This window comes from Engraulis encrasicolus, chromosome 18, assembly GCF_034702125.1.
Source record: "Engraulis encrasicolus isolate BLACKSEA-1 chromosome 18, IST_EnEncr_1.0, whole genome shotgun sequence".
NCBI lineage: Eukaryota > Metazoa > Chordata > Actinopteri > Clupeiformes > Engraulidae > Engraulis > Engraulis encrasicolus.
Window position 1 is genome coordinate 44,425,255 of NC_085874.1, and position 25,000 is coordinate 44,450,254.

At 46.2% G+C, this 25,000-nt stretch overlaps 1 protein-coding gene across 3 annotated transcripts in view; it reads right to left on the reverse strand.

Annotated features, from left to right (window-relative positions):
- kif26aa (kinesin family member 26Aa) overlaps positions 1 to 25,000 on the reverse strand; it is a 194,546-nt gene that overhangs the window by 128,423 nt on the left and 41,123 nt on the right. For all 3 annotated transcript variants that reach the window (XM_063223676.1, XM_063223677.1, XM_063223675.1), the window contains one exon: positions 10,172 to 10,723. In XM_063223676.1, the coding sequence (XP_063079746.1) occupies positions 10,172 to 10,723 (552 nt within the window). The remainder of the gene's footprint in view (positions 1 to 10,171; positions 10,724 to 25,000) is intronic.

The window sequence follows — 25,000 nt, forward strand, 5'->3', positions numbered from 1 at the left end:
GATGAGAATTTCAAAGAAAGTTCTGTATCTTCCTGTCATGAAAATACCAGGCTGTATTTATCATTGAGGTCTTTTATTAAACTCAGGATAACACGGACATAACTTTATGCTCCTAGCATCTTCGTGGATATAATAATAACTCCCAGGAGTCTTAGCTTCACGTAATGACGTCACGAATATCATGCGTATGACAGATTAACTATTTCATCGCATCACATCTCCCCCCCTTAGTAAAGTAAATCATTACCATTAAATCAGTCACTTGTTTACAACTTAAATTCCCAGCATATTTACTTCAAAAATAAACCTGTAATAAAGCATAACATAAATGGCTGGTTATTACTTCAATTCCTGTTACTGTTATTCTTACTTCTTTCATTTATGTACCATTAAACAAATGAACTCATTAATAAACTGTTTAACTCATTAACTCCAGTAAGTTATCACAACCTGTTAAGAATCTGCAACATAAAACATTCAACATTCAAACATTTTGCATTTCTGTTACATTTCTTTTTTCTTTCTTTTTCCTTACCACCTTCAGGTCTATTTAGGCACATAGTCCTTTAACCAGGCAGGAGGGTTAGTAACTCTCCCAGGTCTTTTGGGTGTGGTTGGTGGTAGGCTTTGGGACACAGTGGGACCGGGAGTGACAGGCCCCACCGCAGGAAGAGAAGGGGAGCCCGGGTCACTGGAACTGGGCTGGCTTTGGTCACTAGTCTCTGATGCAGTGACCTTTTCTGGTGACCCCGGCACTTCCTGGATGTGTCGGCGGTTCCGACGGGTAAATGTCCCTTGGTCTGTTTGGACGTAGTAGGACCTGGGCTCAGGTGCCTGCGCGATGACTTTTGCTGGAGTCTTCCAGCCTTTCTCGCCGTCCAACTTGAGGTTGACGCGTTGACCTGACTCCAGTACAGGCAAGGGACGAGCCGAGTGCCGTCTGTTGTAGAAGAAGCGGTAGGCACTTTTGGCTTGTTGGTCTTTGCTCCTCACAGCGTCGGTGTCAACAGGACTCGGGGCCAGCTGTGCAAGCAGGACTGGAACAGTTGTCCTGATCTGTCGTCCGATGGCGAGTTGAGCTGGACTCTGGCCTGTTGCGGTGATTGGTGTAGCCCTGTAGCTCATAAGGGCTAGGTGAGGGTCTGGCTGCCGCATTATGCGCTTTGCTGTGGCAACGCTCCGCTCGGCAGCTCCATTGGCTTGTGGATAATGGGGACTAGACTTAGTGTGTGTGAAGTTGTACTGCTCACTGAATGCTTGGAACTCAGCTGAAGTGAACTGGGTAGCGTTATCTGAAACCAGCTCCAAGGGTATACCCCACCTCACAAACATGCTTTTCAGGCGAGCTATCACTTGCTGACTGGTAGTGGTAGTCAGCTGTGCTATTTCAATGTCCCGCGAGTAATAGTCCACAACAATGAGGTACTGCTTACCATCTTGTTCACAGAGATCAGCGGCAATCTTTTGCCACGGACCACTGGGCAGGGGCGTGGTTATCAGCGGCTCACGCCTCTGCGTAGGCTTGTTCTTAAGGCAGAATTTACATGTACTCACTATTTTGGTGATGGCGTGGCCTATCCCTGGCCACCACACCGACATGCTGGCCCTTCTGCGACACTTGGTAAGCCCCTGATGGCCTTTGTGTAGCTGGGACAGTACATCTGCTCGCAGAGAGCGAGGAATGACAATCCTGTCATTATACAGGAGAAGTCCTTCTGCTACTGACAAGTGTGCCCTAGCAGCATGGAACTCGTGTAGTGTGTGTGGAATGCGTGATAACTGACCTGGCCAGCCGGCCCTGGTGTAGCGGATGACAGTCTGTAGATCAGTGTCCTGGTCAGTGGCTGACCTAATCGCGTCCAGTCTGTCTCCTGTGATTGGTCTTGACTCGATCACGGCTTGTACGTAGGCTTTGACCTTTTCTTCCGTGTCCGACGTGTCTCTGTCTGGCAGAGGGTTGCGCGACAGCGTGTCTGCCACAACAAGTTGCTTCCCTGGGACATGCACTGCGTCGGCGTTGAACTTCATGAGACGCATCAGCAGCCGCTGACATCTCACAGGTGCTTTGTCGAGGTCATATGAGTTTATGAGAGGAACGAGCGGTTTGTGATCTGTCTGTAAACAGAATTTCTCCATTCCCTGCAGATACCTGGTGAACCGCTCACATGCCCACACGCTGGCGAGGCACTCTTTCTCGATTTGAGAATACCGTCGCTCAGTCTCCGTCAACGTTCTGGAACAGAAGGCCACTGGTCGTAGTCCATCTCCCTGCTCCTGTAGCAACGCAGCCCCCAGACCGTAGCTGCTGGCGTCAGCACTGACTACGGTAGGTCTGGATGCATCGTAGTACGCCAGTACTGGAGTGGAGGTCAGCATTTGCTTTACCTTCTTGAACGCCTCCTCCTGTGCCTCTCCCCACACCCAAGCGGCGTCCTTTTTCAGCAGGCTGTTGATGGGGTGCATGACAGATGAGAGGGCAGGGAGGAATTTTCCCAAGTAGTTGACCATCCCGATGGTCTGGCGTAGCTCTGTTGTGTTGGTGGGGCGCGGTAGCTCTGTTATTGCTCTGACTTTACTCTCATCCGCCCTAATGCCATCTTTGCCTATCACATGGCCAAAGTACTGGATCTCAGATTTTCCAAACTGGCACTTACTGCGGTTGAGCTTCAGTCCAGACGCTCTGATCGTCTCCAGCACCTTTCGAAGATTCTTGTCGTGATCCTCTCTGTCCTTGCCGAAGATCAGGACGTCATCCATGACGACCACGGCGCCTTCATGGTCCCTCAGGAGGGCACTCATTTTCTGCTGGAAAATCTCCGGGGCCGAGGTTATGCCAAATGGCAGCCTCCGGAAACAGAACCGACCCACCGGCGTGATGAATGTCGTGAGCCTCCTACTGTTGGCATCTAGCGGTATTTGCCAAAATCCACTAGAAGCGTCGACAGTGGAGAACACTGTGGCACCTGAGAGCGTTGGTGCGATGTCCTCTAGCGTAGGCAGGATGAATCGCTCTCGTTTCACAGCTTTGTTTAGTTTTTTCAAGTCCACACATATTCTGGGCTTTTTGTTCTTTTTGATGACTGGCACCATGGGGGCGCACCAGTCTGTGGCTTCGTGCACCTCCTCTATGATGCCCAAAGACTGCATGCGCCTCAGCTCCTCAACCACCTGAGGCATGATCGGGAAGGGAATGCGACGGGGCGTGGCAAGACTATAAGGAGTGGCATCGGGCTGGAGCTCAATTTTCACAGGCTCACAATTCAAAAGTCCAATATCTCCAAAAACATCCTCATAGCTCTCAATTCCATCCACTCTGCGAATCAGCCCCATTTCAGAAGCTATTCTCCTACCCAGCAGGTTGGTGGTGAATGGGCCCCTCATCACATAAATCCAGAATTGGTGTTTCACACCACGTTTCTCAGTCTCTGCTAAGAATTTGCCTTTGCAATCCAGTTTCCCACCGGGACTAGTGAAAACAGCTTTTGTGTCCTTTAACACAGGGCGCTGGGGCAGGCTGAGGAATGTGTGCTCTGCAATCACTGTAATATCTGCGCCTGTGTCAATCCTAAATTGCACGGCTTTCCCTTTAATTTGCAGATCTACAAGCCACTTGTCCTCGTCGACATCGTTGTCCTCAGTAATGGCTCCTAGTAGCCAAGAGCTGCCCTCATCACTGTCACTGTTAGCAGCTGCCACTGCACGCACTGCTTTCGTTTTGCACATAGCTTCAAAATGTCCCTTTTTACTGCATTTGCGGCACTGTTTGCCGTTTGCTGGACATGCTCCAAACTCGTGCACTCTGCCACATCGCTGGCATGCATTTCCTTGTTGCCCACTTTTAGCTTTAGCATTACTTTGTTTTCTCTCTGCATTTTTGAATTGTTTTGGCTTGCGAGTAATTGCACTTACTTCACTCTCTGGTGATCGGGTGGTGCTTTGTGCCTTGATAAGCTCTGACTGTCGAGCCATGTTGATAGCTTTTTCTAAAGTCAAGTCCGGCTCCAGCTGCAGTTTTTGTGATACTTCCATGTCCACTAATCCAATGACGATGCGATCCCGTATCTGCTCGTCTTTCGTCGCACCGAAGTCGCAATACTCCGCCAGTTCATACAAGTGTCTCACGAACGCCTCCACGCTCTCACCATGCCTCTGTGAGCGTCTGTGAAAGCATGCCCGCTCGTGGATAACATTCCGTTTAGGGACAAAATGTTCGTCGAACTTTTTCATTGTTTCCCCATAGTAATCCTCAATCTCATCCGGAAAAGTAAAAGTACTGAAAATGGGTTCAGCCTCCTTACCCATCGCGTAGAGTAGAGTGTTTACTTGAATTTCGCCGTCCTCTTTGTCGAGTTTCATAGCAATTCTATAGCGAGAGAAGCGTTGTCTCCATACCGGCCATGCGGACGGCTGGGTGAAGTCAAACGATTCCGGTGCGTGAAACTTTGCCATCTCGGTCGTCGTTTACTTCAGTCGAAACTGTCTCCTCGCGTCGATCACTGCAGTCACTGGGCCACTTCTGACACCATGTCATGAAAATGCCAGGCTGTATTTACCATTGAGGTCTTTTATTAAACTCAGGATAAAACACGGACATAACTTTATGCTCCTAGCATCTTCATGGATATAATAATAATTCCCAGAAGTCTTAGCTTCACGTAATGACGTCACGAATATCATGCGTATGACAGATTAACTATTTCATCGCATCACACTTCCTGAAGTACTTATCTTCCACTTAACATTTAGAATAAAATGTCCAGCTGAGACTTAGTCATGACCAATCACAAACAAACACACAGGCATGGAAGCTGATCCAGAAGTTGTTTACTTGAAGAATGATGAAGATTAAATATCCCGGATATGCAAAGCGATGTTTGTCTCAATCACAATTTTCTCTTGCATGCAAAATGCTGGGGGGAGAGGGGGGGGGGGGGGGGGGAGCATGCAAATACTTTTAAGTGAACAAACAAACTTAGGGGCTTTTCTAAGCCTAAATTCAAATGCAGGGGGTGCACACTGCTTCTTGATTAAACACATTTGAAAAGATGCAAAGATGGTGATCATCCCAAGACTACAAACACAAACGGCTGCTCCTGCTGCTGCTGCTATTGATCTGAGAAACAAGAGCAAGGAAGTACAGGGGCCTGATGAAAGATCATTAAGACTTCACTAAGACACATTTTTATGTAACGTGATTACGTAAATGAAATAAACACTCATCTCATGAAATAAATCATCTGCAGTAATATCTTTATTATTTTGTGGAGCTGTTAGATGGATTAATGTCTCATCTGGGGGTTGGTGTGTGTAATCCTTTTGGATGAAATGCCGTTTCATTCATTCGTTTCGGGCTTTTTTTGTGCTTTGGGCCAGACTGCATCCTGTCTAGACTGTACTTGGCAGAAATGATTGTGTGAGTATTTAAAGGCCTCACTGTGGTCCCACAAACCCCATTGTGTTTGCACATGGTGCTATGTGCCGCTGGAAATTCTAACTATTCGATTACCTTAGATGGTGGTTCCCAACTGTACATACTAGGGGTATGCAAGCATGTAACAGTGTGTATAAATATAACAATAATACATTGGGATAGAGGAAGAGATAGCCCATTGGGCATAAGTTAGGAGGTAGGCCTACTAATGATTTGACAAAAAGGCTTAATAACGCAAAACAAAAAAGGTGGTAGTCTAAAACATAAAACAATTCGAACCAATCAAAACATAAATAGCCATATATTACACAACCAACCATCTGTTCAATGTATATGGGAACTGCTATAAATACATCTGACCTGCCTAACACACCTTCATTACACCTGAGATTAAGTAAAGCCTGTTGCTATTCTCTTCTGCTCCAGATGAAGTCTAGATAGGGATTCTTATTGCGGCCATGATAAACTGTAGGATAGTGGCCTTGCATTGCAAACCTCAGAAAGAGGTCTTCCGGTTCAGCCATGACGGAATATAGCACAGAGGTCTTCGATTGCTGCTGTCAAAAATAACAAAACAAAAAAAAACTCTACAAGACGAAGTAGGAAGTTGTGAAATTACGACAAATACGGTCATAAAGTCTGTAAATGGGGTAAATTACAGACTTGTATTTATCCCATCCGAATGCCCCACAAAATAACACAGAGGTGCAGTTGTAATTGCGAATTACCAGTGGTTCATAAGTAATATCTATCCATAGCGTATCAGGCTTTGGTGTTTAATTAACACTGTATTTTTTACTGTCTAGTCGATTATCTGAGAAACTTAACTGAGCCAATCACATATACCATGGGCCTGTATTAACACAAGCAATCCACTGCTGAAATATATGGGGACTGCTATAAATACATTCCACCCTGACACACCTTCATTACACCTCAGATAAAATTATAGCATGATGCCATTCCATTCTTTCATTCTGATTCCATTCTACTCACAATGCACTATTACACTGTAGATAAGAGTTCTCATTGCAGTCGTGTAGGACAACGACCTTACATCGCTCCCCTAATTGACTATGAGAAAGAGGTCTTGCACTGAGGCCATGATTATAGAACAGAGGTCTTCCATTGCTTCTGTGATACGACAGGGCTCTTCTAAACAGTAATATAATGTAGTGTTCATTCAATGCTAAGAGAGTACTGTAGGACCACATAATACTTTAGAATTTTTTTAATTGACTCTCTAAGAATTGAATTAACACTGTATTTTTTACTGTGTGTACGGCACCTAGAATTGTATAATCCACACAGTGCAGATCTTGCCCTGGTCCAACCCACCCTATCGTGGCAAGATTGCATGGACCTCCACTGATATCTTTTGGCAGATCAATCCATTTGCATATTCAATCAGCCGACCATTGATCGCCTCTGTCCACACACACTCGTTAAAACACCATCATAAACAAAACGCTAATGCAAAATCTATAGGGGGGGCAGGCAGGAAGACAGTGCAGTTCAACGTATTTGCAGTACAGCGATAGGGAGCCGTGGAACATTACGGCGTTATCGCTCTCAGGCCCTCGCTATCACCGCCGGAAAAGGTCAAGAGGCACTCGGAGGGCACGGGGTCGTGCCCACCATCTTGCCGACGTCTCTCTGAGGAGTGCAGTAATCAGGACTGCTGGCCAGTGTTGCCAGATTGGGAGGTTACCCGCCCAATTGGGCTACCTGGGATGGCCGTCTGCGGGTAAAAACGGGCAAAAATTGGCCATTTGGCGTCTTTTTCTGCAGTTTTGTCCCCATAGAAATCAATGCAATTTGTTGGAATTGGACGGAAATTTAGCACACTTTGGTGGTTTTTGAGAACCTTTTTGGGCAGGATTTGATCAGACACATCTGGCAACACTGCTGCTGGCACTGCCGCTTGATGTATGGGCACGGGCGGGTCGCAAAGGTCGCCATGCTCCGCCCTTATGCTAATCCGGTGATTCGTGGAGGAGATGACTTAATGTTCAATATTATGACTGGCAAGGTCAATGAGACTCTGGCGACGGTGGAAGGCCACAGAGGGGGGTGCTGCTCGCTTCAATCTGGTTATTAATGAGCACGCTGTGAGTTTTTTTTTCCCCATCACCTCAGTCCCTCTCTCTAGTCTCGTCCTCTCTTCCATTCGCCTTGCTTTATCCTCTCAGCCATCATGCTAAGCTTGCAAAGATAGCTTGTCGAGCAAAAACATCCTCGTCCTCGCCCAACCTGTGACAGGGGACTCACGTAAATCCCCTGCTTTTTATGGACTCGAAACACATCTCTTGAAAGAAGGAAAGGGGGAGAAAAGGGAAAGAGAGGACAGCCTAGCCATTCTGATGAATACCGTTTTCCTTGGATGAGCCAATGTTAGCAGGGAAGCTGACAGGGGGAGGGACAACCAGGTGAGTTGTTATGGGCAAAAGAGGTTCCTCATTACAGAGCATGTGTTAGGGTTTTTGTGTGTGTGTGTGTGTGTGTGGGGGGTACTCTCAGATGGCTTTGTCCTGTGCCCGGCAAAAGCTGTCGGCGGCCCTGAATGTTAGCACCTGCACACACACCAACAATATGGCCCTGGAGGCCCATGAGTTTCCTCTACGCTCTGATGAGCTCAGCGGCGGCTGCAGCAGATGCATCTGGGCCACCGTACCTGAGCATGCATTACGCCTCAGGGCCTCCCTATCCTCATTTGCCTTTTGGCCAACCGAGTCGATGCTGCTAGTTAGATAAGTGTGAAAAAAAGAGATGCAGGGGTTTTTTTTTTCTCTTTAGTCTGTGCCTGTGCCATTGGAATGAAATGAGATATGAAGAGAGGATTTTACACGCTAATTTGATATAAAAGGACATTTTATGGCGTGTGCGATAATCTGTTTTCCTAGAAAATACCATCTGAATTGCCTTTTTGTGTCATACAGTAGCATGTGTTACTCCCAAAGTGCTACTACAAGCTAATCAAGCTAATGCTTATTTATTTTTTATTATTATTTCTCTCCCTTGCACACATGTACTACAGTACATCTCATCACTGTTATACACTGTAACTCACCCCGCTAATGGCTAAATAGTGAGTTTTAATTTGCTAACTGTCTGTTATTACTACGTCGAGCTAAGCTGCTGGGGGAGGTCAGGACACCAGAGGCCACTGTGATGTCTGCTAAACGCATCTGTTTCATGGCGAGAGAGGGTGACATCTCATTTCGGCTCACGGGGGCTGAAGGTCCTTTTCAGTCAGGGCCTTCTGATGAGGCACTTAACCCCCCCCAACTCATATTGCCGCCGCGCCATGCGGCCTCAACCCTGAACCAGTGCCGAGCTCCATGATAATATGATTATGGGCAATCACATAAAACCAACAGAAAGTGCGCAGGGCTATGTGGAGGTTACGGCGAGCCAATAAATAACTCCAGATCGGAGGCCTTACCATAAACTAAGCCTCAGAGAGCGACAGAGAGAGAGAGAGAGAGAGAGAGAGAGAGAGAGAGAGAGAGAGAGAGAGAGAGAGAGAGAGAGAGAGAGAGAGAGAGAGAGAGAGAGAGAGAGAGCACCGGCGTCACAGAAGGGGTACAGGGACATAAGGAGTGGGGGATTATCGGTTTGAGACGCTGGACAATAAGAGCCTTGGGTAGAACACGGACGACGGGGGGAATAAGTGGGGGAAATGAAAGTCACAGGCGGTGGTCGAGGACTTTAAAAGTTGTCGGTGGGGGGATTTGTGGGCATGCCTGGCCAGTGCCCACACCCCACCAAGAAGACAACATGATTCAAGAGTTTGTGTTTACTAAGTCACTCCGGGGAGGGTGTTGACCCTGTTCAGATGCGGCGCGTGAGTGTTATACGGTTCAGCAGCTGAAGCAGCAGGGGATGTGGGCTTAGAGGCCGATTCTTTTCCTTCTCCTCCTCCGGTTCCAGTGTCATGAGAGCAAATCTTTTGGTGGTGGTTGGTTGGGGGGGAAGATAGTACAGTAGTGTGTTGTCCTCTACATTTTTTAGGATTTATGACCACGACTTAAAAGGGAGCAAAAAAAAAGGCAAAGTGCTAAAGTAACTAGGCTGTGATGATTTAGCAGCACTTCAATGCACTGTCTTATGGTAGATCTAGTTGGGCTGAAGGTAAATACATGGCTTGGCTCCGGATAGCGGCATAAAGTATAGTGGTGTAAATAATAATCAAAATGTATCGATATATCGCGATATAATCTGACGATTTAATCGAATCACATTGTATCGTGGGACATTCTTAGGTATCGAAAATAATCGAATTGCATCGAATAATAACATATCGATATTGAATCGTATCGTCATGGAGTATCGTCAGAAAGTTCATGTAACCATCGTGCCTTTATCACAATGTTTTTTGTAGCGAAAAAGGTAAACACTACTACTCGTTTCATGCAGAAAACTTACATGACTTGTGTGACTTGTATGTTTACGTATGTCTATGCCACCTGATGTAACTTGCTCAAATGCCTTGAATAGAAGAAGCCTGGCCGGCTGCAATGTGAAAAATTCCAGATGTGGCGGCAAATCCACTCATCCAGTTAAACCTAACAGGCACAACTCGTCAGCCACGTAGAGATTAGACCCAATTAGAGAAATCACAGTGTGCAAATTGGCACAGGAAAGGCAGTAAAACATAATCCAACAAGTAAACATATAATCCAAGCCAGTTCCCGTTCCCAGACCCGTTCATCAACCCCCATGCTTAGCTTGTCTCACCTGAGCAAGGTGGTGGCGATGATGATGGGATGACCTGCTGACTCTGTGGACGCTCCACACCCCCTCCAGGTAGTGCTGGGCGTGGGCAGGCAGTGGTGTGACCTTCGCCAGGCAGGACACCTGACTGGCTGCTGTCGACCCGGCTCCAGGCACCCACCCGCCCTGCTGCTCCCTCTGCTGTTTGTCGGCCCCAGACGACGTTGCTCCTCCATGGGGCTTGGCGGACGACAACGACCTGGGGGTGGTGGGGGTGGCAGCAGCGTGGTGAACGGACCATTCCCGCGACGACGCCACCTGCGGGTGTGCCGAGGCCGAGGGCAACGTCACGACGCTCTGCGCGGCCGGTCGAGGCGGCAGCAGCCCGGAGAAGGGTCCTGCTGGCTGCGGGTCGGGCATGTCTCTGGCCAGCTCCAGGGCCTTCTGCAGGGCGAGGCGGCGGAGGTGGTGGAGGGGGGTGCCGCACACCTCACAGGCGCTGCCGGCGTGCCTCCCGCGCGGCGGCCATTCCAGCGCCTGGAGCTTGTCGAGCAGGAAGGCGGCGAAGCTCGGATCCTGCAGGGGAGGAGAGACAACATTTGAAAATATTGCATCGTAGGGTACGTCGTGCAGTCTGAGAAAGCCAGAACAAAACAAAATGCTGTTTTGTCTGGGCTGGACTATCAGCAAACCTGCGGCAGTTCTTTTTTGGCGTTGAGTTAACTATGTGACAGAGTGATGAAAGATATTGTACAGTATCTCAAGGGCAAGAAAAGGAACATTATTAGTTAAGTATGCTGTGTTTAAATACATAATTACAGCATGTTAAGCATACTAAAATTACAGTGGGAATAATAGGTGCACGTCTGTGCACCCACAGATATAAGAACACACGCACACTACATACACACACTTAACAATACAAACACACATACACGCATACACACATTTATACACACGAACAGAGAATCGATGTGTTTGTGGAGAAAGAGCTCCGCATGCTATTGGAATGCGATATCAACAAGGACCCTGCACACTGACAGACAGCCTCTGCTTGCTAGCAACACTAAATGATTCTTTTCAACGGCCCCGCGATTTCAACAAAGAGCACACACTGGGAGGGATAATGAACCTTTTTACAGCACTGTCCATCGGTAACATTTAGAGACAACACAACACAGAACACACCTGCTGGAGGCTAAAATTGATCTCAACCTGTTAGCAGTTTATACATCAAACAGGGGCTAGATGGAGAGGAGGATGTGGCACTCTGTTCAAATTCATCAAGAGCACTTTGCCTTAGTTTCCGGAGAGCATTTCCTTGACTTGAGGAGAGCAATAGGCCTATACTAACTGAGCTGCGACTGCATACCAAAACATGGGGAAAGAGATATACTGTTTTTTAGCTTATAGCCCCATAATGCAAAACGTACCATCTGAGGCACGCTGCAATAGTCATTGCAAGGTTAATTACCATAGTACTACTCTACTATGACATAACACAGGGCCTTTAGTAATGTACTATGATTTATAACGTTGTGCTTTCACGGGTTAAAATTAGGGCTGTAACGATACATTCAACTCACGATTCGGTTCGTATCACGATTTTTGACCTACGGTTCGATACACCTCACGATTTCACATTTGCCAATGCTCTAAAATAAAACTGGTAATAAAACTATGACCGATTGTAGGTAGAATAGGTTACTAGAGGCTAGAAATGATTAAAAAAAAAATACAATAATGATGATGATTTGAAGCTTGGAAGCACCATTACATCATATCATGTGGTAGTTTTCTGGACTGATGAGCGTCAAAACTTGGAAAGGGTGTATCCCGATACTGCCTCCTTGTATCACGATACAGTATCGTGAGTCTGTGTATCACAATATCTCGGTTCAATGCAATATCGTTACAGCCCTAGTTAAAATGTGTGCTAACATGGTCCAAGGAGGGGCAGTCTCACGGGGTGTGCACCAGCAAGCAGCCGCACAGCTGTTTGCATGAAGATAATCTCAAAGATTACAATATTTTTAAATGCCTTGTCTCAGTTGGATTCAAAAATGCATTGCAGACGATGAAATCATTTTGGTGGGTAAACAACGTAATTATGGGTTATTATGTTTTGCTTCTTTTAATTACTATGCTGTTAAGACATGGGTGAAGACATATTCTTTACTTGCTACTTAACTCCATTTTAAATTAAAGTTTATTGTGATACACCGTGTACTTACACACTAGGAGGAATTCTCCAATAATTGCTCAGTTAAGTTGCCTGCTGGAACATAACCATAATGTTGCAAAGAGTGACGGGAGAAAAGTACACAGGTGGATATCGTATCACTTAGCTGCCACATAATCTCTGTGTGATATTCGGTTTCACATAACACAGGAGAGCCTGTCGAAAGGAGCAACAAGTAGAAGTCACAGCACCATTCCAACACCCAAACACACCCACACCCCATCTTAAAGGATCAGTTCAGTCAATTTCAATATTGTATTGCTCACGCTACCCTTGACTTGTCAGTACCCGGTGATGCCACATTTTTTTTTGGCTATTCTAATGGGGGCAGCGTTTGTTTACATTTTTTTTTTTTAATTAACATAGGCCTACTCCAAATATTTTTTTGCTAGTTGTCTGCTGATGTTGTATAACCTTTCGGATGTTTTTGGGAATATATAAAAATGTTTTTTGAAATGTAAACAAAGCGCTGCCCCCATTACAATGACCAAGGTCTCGGAAAAGGCTGAAGAAGAAGAAAAAAAAAACTCAAGGATAGTGTGAGCATTACAACTGCATGTGGAAATTGACTGAACTGGTCCTTTAACTACCTCGCCCAGAGCCTGGGGCTGAACCTCAGCAGCACATGCTGACCCCCACCGACATCTGTCCCTAGCTAAGCAACAATGCATCAGCCCTGGCCCCGTCCCCATGCATGCACGGATGCCTCGCCCCGGCTCCGCGGCGGACATTGTATATAAAAGCTGATTTAGGGCTCCTAATAAACTCTCCAGCTCTGGCCTTCATCACTGATGCTGCTTTCCACGACCCCGACACACATCACTACAGCACACACAGCACTGACACACCCCACCCACCACACCCCCCCATACTCATCATCAGGGCCGGTGACAGCGTTTGCCTGGCCCGGCAGGCACAAAGTCATCTAACCCCCCCCCAATCACAATAAACACGTACAAGGCAATGACCCAATGACCCAAAGACCCAATTCTGCCCCCCCCATCATCCTCGGCCCAAGACAACTGACCTCTTTGTCCCCTTCCACCAGTGTTGCCAGATTGGGCTGTTTGTGTGCGGGTAAAAATTGCATTTAGCAGAAAAACCTGCCCATTTTTTGCCATAGAAATCAATAGACTTGGCTTCTAGGCCGGTTTTGAGCATTTTTTGGGCTGGAAATCATCAGACTCATCTGGCAACCCTGCCTCCCACCCCCGTCGGCTTCCCTGCCCATCATTCGCCATCATCATCGCTCCACCACCCCCAACCCAGCCAGCCGCCCGCCATTACTGTCACCCCAAGTTTATGTGTGCTGGAGTTAAGGGGGAGGTCAGGGATGGAGGCCAGGGGCCGGGGGCCAGGGGCCAGGGACTGGGGGCTGGGGGCCAGGGGAGCCCCTCGTCGGTATTGCAAAGCTTGCTGATTGAGTGCTTTTGTCTGGGTCTGGACTGGAGGATCGTAAGGCAGAGAGGCAAAGAGTTCACTCTGCGGAGGATCAGGGGGACGGCCATGCCAGATGCCTCCAATCTGTTCACGCGTCCCGCGAGTGCTGCGGCAGGTTTCTTACGACCTGTTTGAAATCGACTTTGTTACACTTTTTTGTTTTGCTTTAGTGGGTTTTTTTTTTAACTCTGGCTGTGGGATTTTTTTTTTACCTTCACCTGCGAGGTGTCATGCGAGCCAAGTTGCTATGAAAATGTGCTGGAATAAAACAAAACAAAAATTTCCACACTGCCACTGAGTCCATTTTTTTTAAATGACTTCATCTTTGTTTGCTTTCCTTTGTTTGTTTATGCTGTGCAAGTGCAGCTGCTGTGAAATGTTTTATGTAGTAGGCTTAGGCTAGTGTAACATCATAAACAGGGGAAACGAGATGCTCATCTCAAGAGGCTATCCTGTAGTAAAGAATTTGAATTTGGAAGTGCGACAAGTCAGTTTGTATGAATAACATAGTAGCTGCAATCCTTCTCATCCATCTGAATGTTCTGACTGCTAACTGTCAATTCAAGCATCAAATGCACAAAATAGTAAAGTTAGTCTATGAATACAACAAATAGGAGCAGCTGTGATGGGAAAATTCTATACTACTACTACTATGCTGTAGTTCTAACCAGTTCATCAGCACACGCTAAAGACAGTTCAGCTTTTTTCCATAACAACTTCGCTCCCCTTCAGAATTTCCAACTGCAAATATTTGGCACGAAGCCAGCCACACGTTGACGCCTCTACCACCAAATGTGGCGAGAACATTTCTGCATTTATTTAACACCACTAACTTGGCAGCGGCAGCATTTGTCTTCAATTCCCTGTCCATTTTTTACCCTCCTCTGTAGCACAACAGGTGCAGTGCGTCTCGGAATTTAAAAAAAAAAAAACACACACACACACACACACAACAGTTTGTCGACATCTCCAGTCAAAGACAGACATAAACAAATCACAGAAACGTGTGTCCAGTAACAGCCCTCTTTCCTCCCCAGACAATGGGCACTGCAAGGCCCTTGTGTAGAGCAACAATGCCCCCTCCAGAGCAGCCTCCATTGTGACGGTGCTGGAGGAGGGGGGGACTTAAGACGAAGCTGTCGTCTGCCACTTCTATTGTAGCCAGTGCGGTGGCCTTTGAGGGGGGGGCAAGCACACACACACACACACACACACACACACACACACACACACACACACACACACACACACACACACACACACACACACAGACAAACACACGCACACACACACACATGCACACAAAGAAAAGGTTAGTGACCCTATCCTGGTGAGTCAACACCCTTGAATAGGCCCTGGGCTGCTGTGGCCTCACCCCACGTGTGTAAGTGGCCCTGCTGTTGTTGTCGTGCTCAGGCATGTTCCCTGATACTAAACAAGTGTGTGTGTGTGTGTGTGTGTGTGTGTGTGTGTGTGTGTGTGTGTGTGTGTGTGTGTGTGTGTGTGTGTGTGTGTGTGTGTGTGTGTGTGTGTGTGTGTGTGCGCGTGTGCGTGCGTGCGTGCGCGTGCGTGTGTGTTTGTGTGAGCATGCTTTTTGTGGCGCATGTATAGTGTGTCCTCTCTGTAGTGTGTGTGGGTGTGTGTGGCATGTCCTCTCTGTGACATGTGTTTGTGTGTATGCATGCATGTGTATGTGTATGTGTGGGTGAGGGTGTGGGTGTGTGTGTGTGTGTGTGTCATATCTTCTCTGGGACATGTGTTTGTGAGTATGCATGTACTGTATGTGTGTGTGTGCGTGCTTGCGTGGGTGCATGCGTGCGTGCGTGTGCGTGCGTGTATGTGTGGTGCCCTCTCTGTGACATATGTGTGTGTGTGTGTCTGTCCAGTCTATAGTAGCGCTGACACGGCACGGGTGTATACGTAGGCACACTTCATAGGCCACTTCAGAGGAGGAGAGTCCGACCATTGTCACAAGCGGGCGGGCGTTGCAAAAAAAAAAAGCCAAAAGCCCCGGGCCACAACACGGCCAAAGCAGGGCCACCTGTGACTTTCTTTTCAGCGCTTTTCATCGCGACACAATGAGGAGTGAGAGAGACGGCCGTGGAGAAGGCGGAGGAGGAGGAGGAGGAGGCCATGGTGGTAAACATGATATACAGCGCCACATGTCTGCAGGGCAATCTTCACATATGCCCCAGACCCTCCGTTTTCCCACAGGTATCAAATGCAAGAATGAATGAATGACTGAATGACTGAATGAATGAATGCCACAAGACTCTAAGCACATACCAGCAGACACGAGAGAGAAAAGGCATGGCATTCTCTTGGACTAGAAGTGCTACTTCATGCAAACGTCCGCCAAAGGTTTTTTATAAGGTTGTCTTTTCAGTCTATGCTTCCATCATCATGTCCTCCGATACTGCAATATCACGCAGACACAGTACATACATACATAGAGAGAGAGAGAGAGAGAGAGAGACAGAGAGAGAGAGAGAGAGAGAGAGAGAGAGAGAGAGAGAGAGAGAGAGAGAGAGAGAGAGTCTGTAACAAGACTGATAGCATGACATAACAAGACAGGCAGAGACAGACAGTCTGGCCACAGACAGACTGACAGATGTTCGGAGACATACAGTATTTACGAATGCACCTACAAACGCTGCTTTAGTCATCGCTTTGTCTTGCACAGAGTGATGTCAACAAATGAAAGCCAGCCATGTCAAAGAATGGAATAGGAAACAGCAATGCCGGTTTGTCAATGTGAATGTGGACAGAGTGATTAACAAAATGCACTAATGCCTTGTCAGCCCAGACAAAAGCGATGCCAACATGTTCAGGCTGATTGCATCCTCTGTTGAGGAACAATTGCCTGTGAAGCAATTTTCTGTTCTGTTAGGCTGCATTGACCCAACAGAGAAAGTGAGATGAAGGGGTGGGCATTGGATTTTGTTTTTTTCTCTCCCCGCTGTCTAACACAAAAGTGTATAACGACGAGACATCCTTTTGTTGGTATCTCAATCTCAATCTCAGCGTCATCAAGATTGAAAGAAAAAAAAAGTCCTTGTGCAGATCAGCACGTTAATTGTCAATTCATTCTTTGACATACTGTTAGATTTTCACACACTGCTGTGACAAAAGACATAAAGAAAGAAAGAAAGAAAGAAAGAATGAATGAAAGAAAGAAAGAAAGAAAGAAAGAAAGAAAGAAAGAAAGAAAGAAAGAAAGAAAGAAAGAAAGAAAGAAAGAAAGAAAGAAAAGAAGGGAAAAGAAGGGAAAAGAAAGAAACTTCCTGTCGGGGCAGTGAGTGAGAGTCTTTAACTTTCTCACACCAGTGTGTGACATCCTGTCCAGCATCGTGGAGTCCGGCTGTGAACTTGCCGCACAATGATGGCCTGTTTTCTTAAACTTTTCACACCCGTTCATAAAACAACATCGGGGGTCAAAAGAAGCCACAGTTGGTGTCCAGTTGGTGTTTAAACAACAACGACAACAAAACAACAAAACTCGGCTCTCTCCCATCGCTTTCACTTACAAAAAATGTTACGACAGACACAAGACGCCTGAGGGCTTTAGAAAAATAAGGGCACCGGCCGGCTCCGTTGGGGTAGTTAAGGGCCTAGATAAAGAGAGCGTTTACAGCTGTAGCTCGTCTGACCCACATGCAACCTAAGACTTTCCCATTCATACTCTTCCTTTGAGGAGTACCATCACAAATATGTGATTAGAATTTTGCCCAAATTTTGAGTTCTCATTATGATGTCATAATGTCTTTGCGAGATTTTTAACACAGACGTCAATAGGAGCTGTAGAGTGTTCCAGTAAAATTCTAGAAGAACCTCTAGAAATTCCGTACTCCTCAAAGGGTTAACACAGCCGCCTCCTACAGTACAACTACAATGACCACTTAACACTTTAAGGCACCCCAGTTTATAGTAAACTGACTCGGAGCTGGTACAGGCTAAAAAAAAGAAAGGTCTTTAAAACAATGGACGTGAGCAGACCTATGCGAAAGCAAAGTGAAAGCCCAACTGGGAAACTCCAACTCCCATTATTGTCATTGGGACACGGCACTCCACAGCACATAAGTGTTCAAAAGTGCACACTGCACACAACGAAATTGCATTCATGCCTCACCCGTGCAAGGGTGCATTTCTATATTTATGACCAAAGGCAACTCAAAGTCACGGCATTACCTGCTGAGAAATATCTACATTGAGGGATTAGAAAGCAGATCGGAGTGGAGCAAAACAATCTCGAGTTCCCAGCAGTGAGACGGCTAAACTTGATTTATTCTGACTCATTACGCGAAGTAGGCCTTAGCCGTCTGCAAGACCAAGGGAGACCTTGTGCTTAACGCATAAGAATTGGCACACAGACACACACATACACACACAGACACACACACACACACACACACACATGTGCACAAACACATACACACAGTACTCCTTCACACACACACACAGCACACACACGTGCATAAACACACACATACCAGCACACACACACATACACACACACACACACACACACACACACACACACACAGTAGGCCTACACACACGCACACGCACACATCCACACGCAAATACACACACACACACACACACACACACACACACACACACACACACACACACACACACACACACACACACAGAAAAAAACACATAGCCTTTTTTCATCTCATTGTGTATTGTGCTAAATCTTCGCTCACCTCTCTCTCTCTCTCTCTCTGGAGACAAGCTGTCTGAAAGTTTGCTCCAGGATTGTTTTTAGTTTCCACAAGCCCAGGGTGTTGTGTTGTGTCCGCACTGCCGCGTGTGAGTGTTGTGAAGCCCTTGGGCTCTCCGAGTCAACTGAGGAACAGGCTGAGGGGACTGAGGAGTCTGGTGGGGGCCCATGGGCGGACCCTCCCTTTCTCTCTCTCTCTCTCTCTCTCTCTACCGCACACATATATACCCTCTCTATCTCTCTCTCTCACCACACACATATACACACTCTCTCTCTCTCTCCCTCTCCCTCTCTCTCTCTCTCTCTCTCTCTCTCTCTCTCTCTCAGGGGCCACTGTAAATCACCCTCTTTACCTACTATAAATCACCCCACTGAAATGTCAACCATGGCCCTTCACCCCTGCAGTTGCCCCGTGGACTATCTTTACTTTTCCCTCCTTGTTTTTATTTCTTTTTTTAGCCTTTTTGGTTAGCACAAACCTCCAGAGTGCCAATTTTGTCATTTAAAAAAAGTTTTAAAAAGTCAGTAAGTTTTAAAAAGTAAGATGTGGTTGGATTTGTGGTTTGTTTGCTGAAAAACAATTGTTTATTGACAAGCTTTCAAAACTTTTTTTTGTCACTGATTGATCACTCAAGATATAATGCAAACAAGGAAAATGGGGGGACAATATACAAAACGCACTGAAAACTTCTCCACTCGGACTTAAAGGCTTTGTGAAATCGAATCCTATTTCAAAGACTTTTTGTTTATTGATTTGCACATAGCATAACGTTCCTTTGGTCTATCTCCTTTATTTGCTGGCTGTTTCGCCCCAGTGACGAAAAAAGCTATACATCTGTACAACAGTACTTCCTCACTTTCTGCTATTTAATAAACCCGAAAGACAGCACTCAAAAACTCCGCCTTAAACATCTTCAGGGTTTTGTGAAATCAAAACCACTGGGGAAAAAATTATAACCTTATTAATCTCATAACTAAAAAAAAAATATTGAGCTGCTTATCCGACACCACCGCTAGCAAGCAAACAGAGCCACTGAACTGAGGTGAGTTTCTCAAAAGAGAAGTTGTTAGCCTGCAAGCAACTTCGGTAGTTGCCAATGGGAAATTGCATTGAAAACAACAAAGTACCTAATGTAGTAAGCAACTTTGGTTTTGAGAAATTCACCCCTGTCTTGGTAGCTAATGAAAACTGCCTGGATACCTCTGCACTGCACTCCCATGCTGCCTGTGGTGGTGGTGGTGGTGGTGGTGGTGGCAGCTTCCCTGCATTTATTTACATTGCTAAAGGCCTCAAGCTGGCGGAGGTGGGGAACGTCTGTGGTGTCTGCTGTTTTCACGGGAGCGCCGGGGTCGTAAACATTACACACAGAGACAGCACCACAATGATGCCTTCTATCCCTCCACTGAGATAGCGCCACACCACGCTACATTGAGAAACGGCAGAGGGGGGTTATGGCAACACAAAGGAAATATACTGGTTTGCTAGTCGTTTGGGCTGCTTTGTTCCCGTTTCAACATACAAAATACGTACAATTGGGTTTCATTAGCTTAGCAATATGCATGGCTAAAACACACACATGTCCAGCACTCCCTTTGTGTGCAGATTAGGTGTTTGAGACACTCAGGTGGAAGGTTTGGTGTCTTAGGAGTGTTGAGATCTAACCATGCAGTGTCAACAAGAATTACCATGGCGACATTTCCTAACATTCCCTTGGCATGTCTTGAGAGTCTCTTTGTCATGTTGTGCGCAACTGAACTAGTCTCTCTTTCTCTTTCTCTCTCTCTCTCTCTCTCTCTCTCTCTCTTTCTCTCTCTCTCTCTCTCTCTCTCGCCCCCCAAGTGACTGTTGCTGAGCTCTGCATATTCATACGACTGCAGACGGCAAACACCTAATTAAAATACCTGTGTAGTACCTTGTCGTCAGGGGACATCCCAGAATGCTAAGCAAGAGTTTACTGGCATCTCAAACACGCAGAGGCGGCATGTGATTTAGGCACTAACTCGTAAATATATGCACACAGTCAACCACAGCTCTAATCAGAGCCACATCTCTCTGACCCACTTTGCTCCTCTATAAACTGACTCAAACCTTTTCAGAGGAATGTGTGAGTGTCTTGTGGAAATAACTACACAATAATTGACGTATACTGTAGGCCAACATGACAAAGTCATTTAATGTTATTATCCTGAACCCATACTTAAAAGCAATTCCAAGCAGGCCTGGACTGGTAATCTGGCATAAAGGACTTTTACCCTTTTCTCCGCGGAGGATCTTTGGCGACCCATAAGGGGGGTCCCGACCCATAGGTTGGGAACCACTGCTCTAGAGGTTGGAAGTGCACTTGTCACTAATTCCTAATTACAGAGAGATTCAACTTTACTATGAGTAAAGCCGCTATAAAACAACTGGAGTAACAAAGAACACATTCACAGCTGCTTTTCACTCTTACAAGCCGATAAATCCCTGAAACTAAACTACTTACAGTAATAATGCAATAATTATTAGGTTGGAAAAATAACTTAGTGTTGCTTTAATCTTATGATCCTACGATCCTAAGAGCCCGGTCAATCCTGGCCTGAGGGTATGCCTCGCTCATTAAGCTGTCTATCAACGCTCTGTGAGATTAGCGTACCAGTCTTGGCACAAAAGGCGGAAGCCGTTGTCATCAACCTGAAATGCAAGGTGCGAATTACCTCCAAGTGTTTATTATGTTTTCTTTTCATAATCTTCCGTATCTAGTGTTATTTAAAGCCACAGCCTTCCATTTTGTGTGCTGATTAGCCTGATTTTTGGGGTTTCCTCCGTGGGGTTCGGTCACACTTTTTACGTCACCAACGTAAACACTGGCTGAATGGCGTCTTGACATATTTATGTGGAGAGGAGCACGAGTTCACTTCCTCTCCTCTCCCAATTTTCGTCGTGGGGCGAGTTCCAATATGCAACCTTGCGTCCTCCACTTGTGCTTGTGACCTCGTACCAGCAAGTAATATGTCATATGATGACATCACTAACAACAGCATTATATTTCAATATCTCGCAAAAGCTCAATTGTAAAGTCATTTTCTCATTTCCAAACAGGATGGTAAATGAAGAACAGTCCCCCAAAAATTGTTGTGGCTAGGCTGACAGCTGTGAAATTATATTGTTTCCTCCCCGGAGGTGGGCCCAGGAGGCAGGGCGAGGCCACAAGTACAAGTGTAGGACGCAAGGCAGCTTATTGGAATGCACCCGTGGAGTGAATCTCCAACATGGATAATGTTTCACCACCTCAGCAGACAGGAAACAGGAAGTGGGTCATATAAGCGCTGACAGAAAAGCATCCATCCTTGTCTGGCGGGACTGGACTTCTGGAAGACCTCACCACCACCAGGGAAGCCGATAGGGATGGGGGACAAAGGGTTCAGTTGTCCTGGGCTCCAGGAATAAGGGTGTCTAGAATTAGGTCCTCATTACATTGTGTGTATGGACAGAGGGGGGGCATTTTGGTTGTCTTTGTCCCGGGCCCCATCAAGAACTGTCAGCGGCCCTGCTCACCACCTCCACACTGCAGCTATATATAGCCTGACGGTAGGGACACATACACGCGAATTTGCGAACTTTGCCATTCATTCCTATGAGAGAGGCGAAGGCAAGCGATGGCGAGGCGAAGCCAAGCGATGGCAAGCGACAGCAAGCGAACAGGAGCGAAGCGAAGCGAAATTATTAAAGAAAGTTTAATGTTATGCAAATGAGGAGCGAATTCGCCTGCCACGGCCCAATCAAATCAACAACATACTGTTCCATTCCATTTGATTCGCCGCGACGACCTGATGACGGTTGGATTTCGCCTCTCTTCGCTTCGCCTGGCTTCGCCTCCTATGTGTCCCTACCGTGAGAGTTATAACTCATTAGCACAACTCAGACAAGTGCAGGAAGCACAGTGCACCTGTGGAGTGTGGACTAATACACAGAGTCAGAATCACACCGCACACTATGCTGCTCCTGTCAATGATATACCGGTAGTAGCTATAATGGTCTGGCTGCCAATCATTCATATTGATGTAAAAACAAAAAGTGATGTCTAAAATCTGCTGCTGAGATATTTCTAAAAAGGCAAAATTTACTTCATAAAAAATGGGTAGGTTGGCTTGTTTGTGTCCCAGATGTTCATCTGTAGTCCACACACAAACACTCAACAGAGAGAGAGAGAGAGAGAGAGAGAGAGAGAGAGAGAGAGAGAGAGAGAGAGAGAGAGAGAGAGAGAGAGAGAGACCATGTATAGTTTTGTATAGTCATGTATAGTAAACAATGTTTAGTTCCTAAATTATCAATCTTCCACTACATTTTGACAGCTACTCTCTTAAGTGTCTCTTATTCTCTAGTATGGCAGTGGCAACTTCAACATTGCGAATAACTTTTGTGTGGCCTGAGAACAGACTGTGTCAGTATTGAATAGTAACAGTCTAAATGATGTATACATACCGGTATGTAAGTTGTTGAATTCTGAATAAAGTGTCACTTCTTTACAGGTTGATTATTCTGCCTGACAGAATTTCCAACCCATTTACCCGAAGTATTTACCTGAGTCCGGAGTGTAGCCACAGAGAACAGTAAATTAGCCTAATCAACTGTGGTGCCACCAAACGAAATCGCCTATTCATAAACAGCTTGCTGTTGTTGTCTGAATTACCCATAGCCCATCCAAACATCCCCTCCACATAGGGCTGTAACGATATTGTATCGAACCGAGAAATCGTGATACACAGAGTCATGATACTGTATCGTGACACAAGGAGGCAGTATTGTGATACACCCTTTTAACGTTTTCATACCCATCAGCCCAGAAAACAACCACATGATATGAAGTGATAGTGCTTCCAAGCATCATCGTTATTATATAGAAACTTTTTTTCAATTATAAGTAGCCTCTTGTAACTTATTCTACCTATAAACTATCATAGATTTCATTTATAAAGTTTATAATGTTGGCAAATGTGAAATCGTGGGGTGTATCGAACCGTAGGTCATCGTGTATGGTTACAGCCCTACATCCACACTTAACTTCCTTAATCAGATGAACTCTGTGTGAACGCCAGAGCACAATCAATGATTACTCGTAATTGTCCCGGCAGCAGTGATTTACCGAAATGAAATAAATAAATAAATAAATAAACTAGCGTTAGCATCCATTCCGTTTGGATGAGTGCTTAGCTTGCACAGCAGTCCATTCTCTTTCAGGGTCACATGGTCCCTGTGACTGACTGCACACCATCTCGTACAAGCTTGACGACCCGTGAGCTCGGTGACGGCCAGAGAGAGAAACAGAGAGAGAGAGAGAGAGAGAGATAGAGAGAGATAGAGCAAGAGAGAGAGAGAGAGAGAAAGACAGCGCGCGAGAGAGAAATAGACAGAGAGAGAGAGAGAGAGAAAGAGAGCGAGAGAGAGAGAGATAGAGAGAGAGAGAGAGAGAGAGAGAAAGAGAGCGAGAGAGAGAGATAGAGAGAGAGTGTACTGCGCTAGCACAGCGGCGGCTAATGACACAGGCGTAATTGACTATGAGCCGAGTGGGAAATTCTAATGGCGCGACTTAATAGAGCAATTACACTCCATTATGGCCGCATCCCGCCCAATAATCTCCCATTATAATGAAGAGGCGGCGCCGTGATGGAAGAAGCGCTTGATGATGCGCGATTACGTTATGTGTTATGCTGTGTGATGGTGGTGATGGCGCCATGTTGGATTATTATTATTTTATTTTTTTTAACATCACACCTTCTGCTAATGACCTCAGTGTGTAGTGGTGCCATGTTTGATTTTTTTTGCCACCACACTTTAAAAGTAATGACCTTAGTGTTTGCAATGATAAGCTGTCAATGCCAATTGTGAGTGTGAGAAAAGTAAGGAGGCAATTTAATCTACGCCAATAGGAGGCAAGCTTTATAATTTCCTACAGATTATCAAACACACACTCGCACACGCGCACACACACACACACACACACACACACACACACACACACACACACACACACACACACACACACACACACACACACACACACACACACACACACACACACTCACTTTGTTGGGCCCTTCCATTGACTTCCATTCATATTAACCCTAACAATAGCTAAAGAATGCTAAACTGTGTGCAACCTGTCAGTGAGCGACATGGACATGACATGGAGCGAGGACCCCACCTTGTTGGTGTGCTCCAATAGCAGTGGCCTCACGAAGGTAGATTGGAGCAGTACACACACACACACACACACACACACACACACACACACACACACACACACACACACACACACACACACACACACACACACACACACACACACATGCTCTTAACACCCAACCGCCACCACCTATCTCTCACTCCATCTGCACCCCCCCCCAACCCCCAACGCCCTCTCTCTCATTTCTCTGGCAATAAGTGAGCCAGGGGCCTTTTGTA